General features: G+C 39.7%; 1 protein-coding gene across 1 annotated transcript; it reads left to right on the top strand.

Moving 5' to 3' along the window:
* The first annotated feature begins 8,156 nt into the window (after positions 1-8,156).
* Positions 8,157-8,498, top strand: LOC113771225. The gene has a single exon (XM_027315833.1). The coding sequence runs from the start codon at positions 8,157-8,159 to the stop codon at positions 8,496-8,498; it is 342 nt and encodes a 113-aa protein (XP_027171634.1).
* Positions 8,499-9,920: the final 1,422 nt, after the last annotated feature.

The raw sequence follows: 9,920 nt of genomic DNA, 5'->3' as shown, positions 1-9,920 counted from the left end.
GGCCTCTATATAGGACCAAAAATTTCGGACAGAATAAAGAACCAAGAACCCTAATTTTCCAGATTTCTTCCAAAACAGAATTTACTTGCAATCTTCCACTTTTTCCACCTTCTAGAATCATTAAACATCATTTCCAATCATCATACATAACCACATAATCATACTCATATTAAAACAGAAAAAATCCCCAAAAATAATAAAAGTTCATCAATTCAACCACAACTCAAGATATAATCCATCAAACCATCTCTTTAGCCATCACAAGTCTCTAATTTAGCATAATCAAGAACAAAGAAAGGATGGCTAGACATGATACCTTCAAATATCAAGAAAGGTGATGACTTAGTCCTTTGCCTTCTCTAATCACTCCACCACTACCTTCAATCTTCCTAAACAAGTGACTTTTGTGGAGGAATTCGAAAGTTTAACGGTTGATTCACAAGATTGAGCAAGAAATGGAGTTGGAGTTGAAGGCTTTCTTCTTGTATTTTTGCTCCAAGAGGTTCGGCCAAGCTTGCAGAAATTTGGGTGATTTTTGGGTCAAAATTGAGTATTAGTAAAGGTAGGAAATAATGGTCAAAGTCAAGGTTGAATAGGAAAGTGACACTTGTCACCCTTTGTAATGCAACTCTATCCTTTTGTCTCTCCAATACAAATATCTTGACACTTTGTAAAATAATATCATTTAATACAAAATTCCAACAAGTTGTCAAAAAATATAATGCATTTACCGCACTTGCGGGTCCCACGTTCAAAATACGTTTTTAATTACTCAAAAACTAACCAATACTAGAAAAATCATTTTAAAACTATTTTTGCTCATAAAATTTATCTGGGGAAATTTTCTAATCAAGAAAATGTAGAAAAGACGGGCGTTTAAAAAATAAACCCTAGAAAATTAGAAAATTTTCGGGTTCTCACACTTATACTTTTCGGGGCGTCACATATGACATAATCTTTTAAAATTAACTCTAGTCATATGAAATTAATCAAAAGAGGATATACTAAAGGAATAAAAAATGTTAAAATTGTCCCTGTGCTTACCTAGCTGTATTATTTATTGTAGTGGTATCAGAGCCAATTTTGATTTATTTATGTGACAAATTTATTAATTTTCATGAATGTTGATTTGATCAAGTTTATATGTTGATCTTGAAGAAGAGAATTGATTTTTTCTTGATCAAAGATTTTGTAAAAATCATTTTACAAATTTTTGAAAGTATTAATTTTTCTTCTCAAATATGACTTTTTCATGGCTGGAAATTATAATTATATTATACAAAAATAACACAAATTTTCCATCAAGGTTCTAGATAAGTTTTTGACAAAAATCTTGAACATAACCTAGTTTTTGAGCATCACATGGTTTTTAATTTATACCAAAATTTTGGCTACCATTCTTCATGTAATTTTCCTTTAATTTGTCTTCAATATGTTGTAAATCTTTGATGAAAATATTAGATAATTAAATCTTTCAAAATCATTTGAAAAATTCAAGAAAAATTACATGCTTCACGAGATGTGAGAGTCCTTTCTTCACAAGACTATTTTAATTATTATTGGGGCTGATTTGATATTGTTTTCTCATTATGAGATGATTATAATATATTTTTTTGTTATTAGAAATATTTTTAAAAATTTGGTGCTAAAAGAACAAAATTGAAAAACTAATGAAAGTTTCATAGGAAACTAGTTTCCTTGTGGAGTGAGGTCTCTAATTTGGATTCAATTGGTTTTGGTGACTCAATAGAATTTGGAAACTACTAAACATTTTAATATAGTTAAAATTAAGAAAGTTTTTGAATACTTTGTTATCCAAAAATTTTTAAAAAGTTTTTAAATAAACAAAATTTCAATTGCCTAGAATTAAAATGATCTTGTGCCAAATCCATCTAGATTAAGGCTGGATCCAACACCAAATCATGGGCAGAATGGTACCCTAGTCACCCAACGTTATGAATTGATGTAGGATGTGTTGAACTCTGGTTGGATTCTTGAATGGATCCACTGCAAGATGTATACGAGGCTAGATCATCTGAGGAATCAAAACTATATCTAGGGTAGGATCCATCCTTAATTTTGAACTTCCAAAAATGGAAACTTTAAATAGTTTAAAGTTTGACCATCTAATGATTAGAATTAGATAAATATTTTATTACGTTTTCAGTTATTGTTCTACTATATGAATGCAAGATGGATGGTTATGCATTTGGATAAATGCGATTGTGAATAGTTGAATGTATAAATGACTTTATTGGTTTGTTATTGGTACCTGTGAAATATGGTCTGCGTGTTTGCCTTCTCTAAAACTTCTTAATATAAATTCTCTTTGCATCTCACTCCCCTTGAATATAATTCAAAGTTTTTCTCATGATTATTTAACGTATTTTATTAGGGGTAGGGAGAGGGTGATAATCTAAATTGTTGACACTAGATGATGAGGAGGTCGATAGAGCTATCCACGTCGAGCAAGTGAAGGTGCCATTGGGGCCTATGACACGAGCCCGCATGAAGAGACTGAATGAGGCACTACAAATATTGGTTTGTGCGGCCCAAGAGTCGAGTGGAGAGCCAAAGGCCATCGAGGGCCTCAACAAAGCTAGGCTTGTTGTCCTAGTTTCGGCCATCTCTGAAGATTAGAAGCCCATGATTCGGCTAAGGGGTCCATGGCCCATTATTAGTTTAGTGGAGTGTAATAAAGAGGTCCAACTAACTTGTGGTTTGGACCTTAGTCGTTGTTAGTCCTTGGGTCAATGGGCTAGGCCATGTGGGCCACATTAATGAGTCACTTGGCCCATTAGTCTTTATTACTAGTTTAGTATTTAAGGAAGAAATTTCGGTTGTAATGACTTAGTTTTTGATGATTAATAAAAAAATACTTGAGAGTTCTCTCAAAGCTTCATTGAAGCATCCTTGAATATCTTAGAATCATTTCTTAGGTATTCAATTCGACTTATCAATCTAGGACCGCGCTAGATTGTGGCGTCTTCTACCAATACCGAGGTTCGTTGACCACGTGATCAATGGGTTTAGGTGATTCCGCTGCGTTCGTTTGTCATCAACGTGAGTCCCTGCGTTCTAGATCCTAGCCTTTCTGTACGGGTTGCATCACAAGGTTGGTGCCGTTCGTATCAGCTGGCATCAGAACTAGTTGAAGGTATCACGTATATCCCTTGTTTCTTGTTCCTTTGTGTCATTAGTTGTGTCTCTTGTGGTGTCGTTTTCTTTTCTTGTTTTTGGTGTCAAAATTTCTGTCCAAGCGTCTACAATCTGTCCAAGTAAGTCCGCATTTGTTTACTCTTGTTCTTGTGTTGAAAAATTCTGTTTTGTGGTTCTTGTTGCGTCATTCATTGTGCGTGTGTCATAACCTGTCCGCTTTCGTTTTCGTTTGTGTGTTGTGGTTCGTGTCTCTTCATCGTGTTTCTTATTGTTGTGTCGCATGCTTGGGGCTGCCGCACTTTGTGGTGAAGCCGTGAGCCTTTAGGGTTTCTAGGGTTTCTTGAGTCAAAAAAAAAAGACAAAAGAAGAAGCGGCTGCCGTACCTATTCTCTTGTTGTCCGAATTAGGGTTTGCCATCCTTGTTTGGGAGAAAATTGTGGGCTGTTCGAAAAATTGTCCTTGCTACCTTTGCGACCGTGTGGACTGTTTTGGAGTTGTAAGCCGTTTTTTGGGGAGTATACCACAAGTTTTGGTGAATCTTGAAGTTCTTGATTGATTCTAGCATCAATCTTGAATTTCTTGAAGCACTAGAGTGGAAACTTGACAAATCTTGAATTCTTGAAACAACCAAGTGTATCGTGAATACGTTTGGCAAGTAAGGTAATCTGATTTGTTTTCCTTTTCGGCCATACCAAAAATTCAGTTGCGGCCAATCTAGGTCAAAACCCTAGCAGCCGCACCTTGTGTTTCGTTGTTAAAAAAAAAAAAAAACAGCGAGCAACATTGATTAGGCCAAGTTAGAAATTTCCAAAATTTTATTACCAATTTATTCGAAGCTTACATAGTGTGTCCGAAACTACAAAGCAAAAACAAAATCAAAAGTTTTGGTCCACTACTTCTTGAAATTCTTGAACCTTTTGAGGCTTGGGAAGTTGTTTCATTCGTCTAGTGAAAAATTTCTTGTACTCCCAAGCTGTGGTGAAGGGTTTTCTTGGAGTCTTTGTGTCTTTCTTTGGAATATCTTGGGTAACCCGTTGGGGGGAGCCTGAGAAGGGTTAGTTGCACCATCTTGATTGTCCATAACTCGTTGTCCTTGTCTTGAGCCAAAGTCGAATTGCCAAGTTGCCTTGAGACCAGAATTGTCGAGCTTAATTGATGTCTTGTGGGTTGAGTTTCACGAGAATTGTGCTTTAATAGCACACAGCCAGCCGTGATCCTTGATTTGGATTCCAAATCTTGACTAGTTTCCTAATCTTGGTTGGTTCCCTAGTCTTGAATTGGGTCCCTATATTCTAGCCGCCCTTCCCCCTACTTTTTAGGGGTTCCAGTCCTACATTTTAGCAATCATCTTCTCCTATTTTTTTTAGGGTTTTCCACTCCTACTTTTTAGCCTATGCCACCCTTTTTCCTACAATTGAGGGTTTCCTTAGCCTTTTTCTTTCCTTTTCTTTTCGGCCACCTTTCCTACATTTTGGTAGATTGCCGCTGCCATCCCTTCCTTTAGAAGGCCATTCAGACCTACTAAACAAGTAAAGGCAGCTTGCGTCTAAAAAAAAAAGAGTATTTTTTCTCTTTTTTGGTCGCGTCTTTGTTTTCATTGCTGTCTGTGTCTTAGTCATCCCTTTATTGTCATTTGAGTCTTTCCATTTCATTGTGTCCCTCGAGTCAATCGTCCCTATTCCATTGAGGATTGCCACGTTCTCGCGACCCAAAATTGGAAGTTGATTGTTTGCCTGGGAGGAGTTCTATTTTCTTCAAGGTAAGCTATCAAGAGGTTTTAAGAGCATTGGTGAGATTATTAGAATGCCCTGTGAGTGACATACACGAGAGTTGAGTGTAAGACATGCGAGGGAGTGAGTGAAGCAAATATATATTTGTTTTCTACTAACCTTTTTGCAGGTTACATATATTATGTCGGACGGAGGTGACACATCCAAATTTGACCCCAAATTGAACAACCTAACATTGATGGCGGAGTTTAAACGCATGCTTAGGGAGTCTATGGAGTCCATACACCAAAGGATGGACCAATTGGAGCTTTCTCAAGCTCGGTCCAACACTGCCCATCGAGCTGCGAGGAGTTGGCATGACTTCATCCGTCGGCCAAAGCAGGACTACCGGAGGACAGACGACGGATTAAAAGGGGTCAAGATCAAGATTCCCTCATTCCAAGGCAAGTCTAGTCCAGAGGCTTACCTAGAATGGGAACAGCGAATCGAGATGGTATTCGAGTGCCAGGACTACACCGATGAATAAAAAGTCAAACCGACAACTCTCGAATTCACCGATTACGCTATCGTCTAGTGGGAGCAGGAGCGCACTAGCAGGCACCGCAATAGAGAACGGCCAATTAGTACATGGGAGGAGTTACGTACCATTATGAGAAAATGGTTCGTACCCAACCATTACTACCGTGATCTATACTAGAGGCTCCAGACATTAGTTCAAGGAAGCCACAATGTGGAGGACTACTACAAGGAGATGGAGATCACCATGCTTCAAGCAGACATTGTGGAGGATAGAGAGGCTACCATGGCGAGATTTCTTAACGGCTTGAGGCCTGAGATCGCTAAGTTGGTGGAATTACAAAACTACGTGGATATGCCTGAATTGATTGATAAGGCATCCAAGATTGAGCGGAGGCTTAAGAGGAGGGGTAACCCCCGCAACCCTAGCTTTAGGCCACGCCTCTTTGGAGAGGCAATCCGACCTTTGAGCGGGATCGACCCAGTGCCGGGGTGTCTAAGTTTACTCCTAAGACCGAGCCACCCAAGCAAGCACCAAAGGCAACTCCAAAGCCTTCATTCGACTCCACCAAACCACGAAGCCACGACAAGTGCTTCAAATGCCAAGGATTTGGGTACATTACTTCCCAATGTCCCAATAGGCGTACCATGATTGTCCTACCGAGCGGAGATGTCGTATTTGATGACGAGGATGAGTTCGCTGAGATGCCTCCACTGATTGATGAAGGTGAAGATTCCAAGGTCGAGGTTGAGACCACCAGTGAGTAAGTAGGCGTTGCTCTGGTAGCTCGCCGGGCTCTTATGACCCAAGTCAAAAAGTGGATGAGGCCCAACGCGACAACATTTTCTACACATGATGTCACGTCAAAGGAAGGGTATGTAGCCTCATCATTGACGCGGGTAGTTGTACCAAATTAGCAAGTACTCTCATGGTGGATCATCTTTCTTTGCCCACGTTGAGGCACCCTAGCCCATACCGCTTGCAATGGCTCAATGAGAGTGGCGATATCAAAGTCACCAAGCAAGTGGTGGTGCCTTTCCGGATTGGGAAGTATCAGGATGAGGTCCTTTGCGACGTCGTTCCCATGCAAGCTTCTCACATTTTGTTGAGACGGCCATGGCAATATAACAAGAAGACCACTCATGATGGCTATACCAACAAATACTCCTTCTTGCACCACAACAAGAAGATGACACATGTTCCTCTCACACCTCAGCAGGTGCATGAAGACCAACTGCGATTGCAACAGGAACATGACCGAGAGGTGGCAAAAAAGTCACCCGATTCTAAGGCAATCATTAAAGCACCGGCCGAGAGGACATCCACCCCTGGTACATCTGGTCGATTGGACAAACACCCTAGCTTGCTTGCAAAGAACAGGGAAGTTCGCAAATTACTTTTGTCCAAGCAAGTTGTTTATGTCTTATATTACAAAGAAGTGATTTTACTCTCTCATGAGGCACTCAATGACTTACCTCCTGAAATCTCTTCTTTGTTGCAGGAATTTGAGGACGTTTTTCCAGATGAGATCCCAAGTGGCCTACCACCACTCAGAGGGATCGAGCACCAGATTCACTTCGTCCCTGGAGCATCCTTGCCAAACAGACCGGCCTACAAGATGGGTCCTAAGGAGACTAAGGAGATCCAATGGCAAGTAGATGAGCTCTTAGAAAAAGGTTGGGCTCGCGAGAGCATGAGCCCATGTGCAGTTCCAGTCATCCTCGTCCCAAAGAAAGAGGGCACTTGGAGGATGTGTGTAGACTGTCGCGCCGTTAATGCCATCATAGTTAAGTATCGTCACCCTATCCCTCGCTTAGATGATATGCTTGACGAATTGTATGATGCAGTCATTTTCACTAAGATTGATCTTAAGAGTGGCTACCACCAAATCCGCATGAAGAAAGGTGACGAATGGAAAACGACGTTCAAGACCAAGTATGGTCTGTATGAGTGGTTATGCCATTGGTTTAACTAACGCTCCAAGTACATTTATGCGCCTTATGAACTATGTGCTTCGACCTTTCTTAGGTAAATTTGTTGTTGTGTATTTTGACGATATTTTGATATACAACAAGAGCTCTGAGGAACATGTAGCACATGTACGAGCTGTTCTTGACGTATTGCACAAGGAGAGGTTATTCGCTAACCTTAACAAATGTACTTTCTGCACTAATGAGCTTGTTTTCCTTGGTTATAAGGTTATTGCACAGGGCATCCGAGTGGACGAGAGCAAAGTTCAGGCCATCAACGAGTGGCCCGTGCCCAAGACCATGAGTGAAGTTCGGAGTTTCCACGGCCTTGCGAGTTTCTATCGTCGGTTCGTGAAGGATTTCAGTACTATTGCTGCCCCTCTGACCACCATTATCAAGAAGGATGTGAAATTCGAGTGGGGGGAAGCTCAGGAGAAGGCGTTCCAACTCCTTAAATACAAGCTCACACATGCACCCTTATTGCCTTTACCTAGCTTTGATAAAACTTTTGAGGTTGAGTGTGACGCTTCTAGTGTAGGAATTGGAGTTGTGTTGATCCAAGAGGGAAGGCCGATCCCGTACTTTAGCGAGAAGTTGAATGGTGCTGCTTTGAACTACTCCACCTACGATAAGGAGTTCTATGCTTTGATTCGTGCACTGGAGACATGGCAACATTACCTGCGGCCGAAAGAGCTTGTCATCCACACTAACCACGAGGCGTTAAAGCATCTCAAGTCTCAACACAAGTTAAGTAAGAGACATATGCGGTAGGTCAACTTTATGGAGTCATTTCCCTATGTGATCAAGTACAAAGCTGGCAAGACCAACGTCGTTGCCGATGCACTATCTAGGAGGTATGCCTTGATTGCTCTACTTGATGCTAAACTCCTTGGATTTGATCTCATCAAAGAGCTCTATGATACCGACACTGATTTTTCTGCTATCTATAAGTCTTGTGCTAAGTCGGGTCAGGGTAAGTTCTTCATACATGATGGATTTATGTATTGTAATGATAAATTGTGCATTCCGTCATGTTCTATTCGTAAGTTACTAACCCGTGAAACTCACGGAGGTGGGTTGATGGGACACTTTGGTGTCACCAACACTTTGAGTGCTTTATAGGAACATTTCTATTGGCCAACACTTTGAGGCGGGATATGGAGCGAGTAGTGTCATGCTGCATTACCTGTCACCGTGCCAAGTCCAAGCTCCAACCCTTCGGTTTGTATATACCTCTACCTATTCCTTCGGAACCTTGGGTTGACATTTCAATGGATTTTGTGCTTGGTCTGCCTAGGAGTAAAAGGGGTCATGATAGTATTTTTGTCATTATTGATAGATTTTCTAAAATGACTCATTTCATTCCATGTCATAAGACGGACGATGCCACTCACATAACTGATCTTTTCTGTCGCGCCCCATTTTAAAAATAAAAATTAACATGTTTTGTAGAAAATGGATTTTTGATTTATTTTTAGTGAAAAATGAATTTTGAATCTAGACAATGAATAAAGAGATTAATTTTGATTAAAAATGATTTTTGATTTTTAGTAAATGAATAAAGAAAATGATGAGGGCCTAAAATGGGGTTTAAAATGCGACGATTTTGGTCCAAATTGATAGTTTAAAAAGGGTTTTGAATAAAAAATCAGAGTCGCCATTTGGTATCGAGTTAAGGTGTACCAAGTCACCTAAAAATTGAATTTTTAAAGAAAAAAAATAATAAACGACTCCAAGTCTACGAAAATCAAAGAAAAAGGTTTGGGAGTCACATTTGAAGAAAGGGAAGGCAAGGATAAAAATCCGAGGCACCCTTTTGACCTAGCCAAGGCTAGTTGCGTGGTTTAGTCAAAGATTTTCTTATTTTAATCTAAAGATTTATCACATTTGGATGTGCTATATGAATGCAAACCCTAAACCTAAGAGGGTATCGATGGGTCAAAATATCTCTTCAAAGCTTAATTGATGCCAATCACATTAATTGTGATGCCCATTACAGACTCTTTGAAGAGGTTACGAATAATGTAAAAATATGAGACTCTAAGAAAAGAAAAAGGAAAATAATAATATACAAATATACATGACCTAAAGGGATGCATCATAGCGGGTACGGGGAACTAATATTCGTGACTCAATTTTCCCTTTCGTAGAGGGAATATGAGCGTGCTAAAGCTAGAAAGTCAAACTCGTCCATATCCCATACTCAAGGGGTTTTTCCTAGTCTAATCAAGCAAATGTACTAACCTAGTTCTAAGACTTATATGAAATGCAAGTCTAATGTCATGTTTTTATACAAAGGGGTAAAGAATATACATATAAGGGGAAATACGTGACAAGGGATATACATATAAGGGGAACATGGGATAAGGGATATACGTATAAGGGAAATTCATGCAAAAGTGGTAAAAACCCTAAAAAATGAAAAAGATGCATGAGATGAAATGATTTTATCACACAATCATGTTCTAACGCATGGATGGGCCCTAAGGGTCTAGTGTTGGACTAACCCACATCTATGAGTCCTCACTAGCGTTAGACTAATGG

This window comes from Coffea eugenioides, chromosome 5, assembly GCF_003713205.1.
Source record: "Coffea eugenioides isolate CCC68of chromosome 5, Ceug_1.0, whole genome shotgun sequence".
NCBI lineage: Eukaryota > Viridiplantae > Streptophyta > Magnoliopsida > Gentianales > Rubiaceae > Coffea > Coffea eugenioides.
This window is presented reverse-complemented; position numbering and strand designations above follow the sequence as displayed.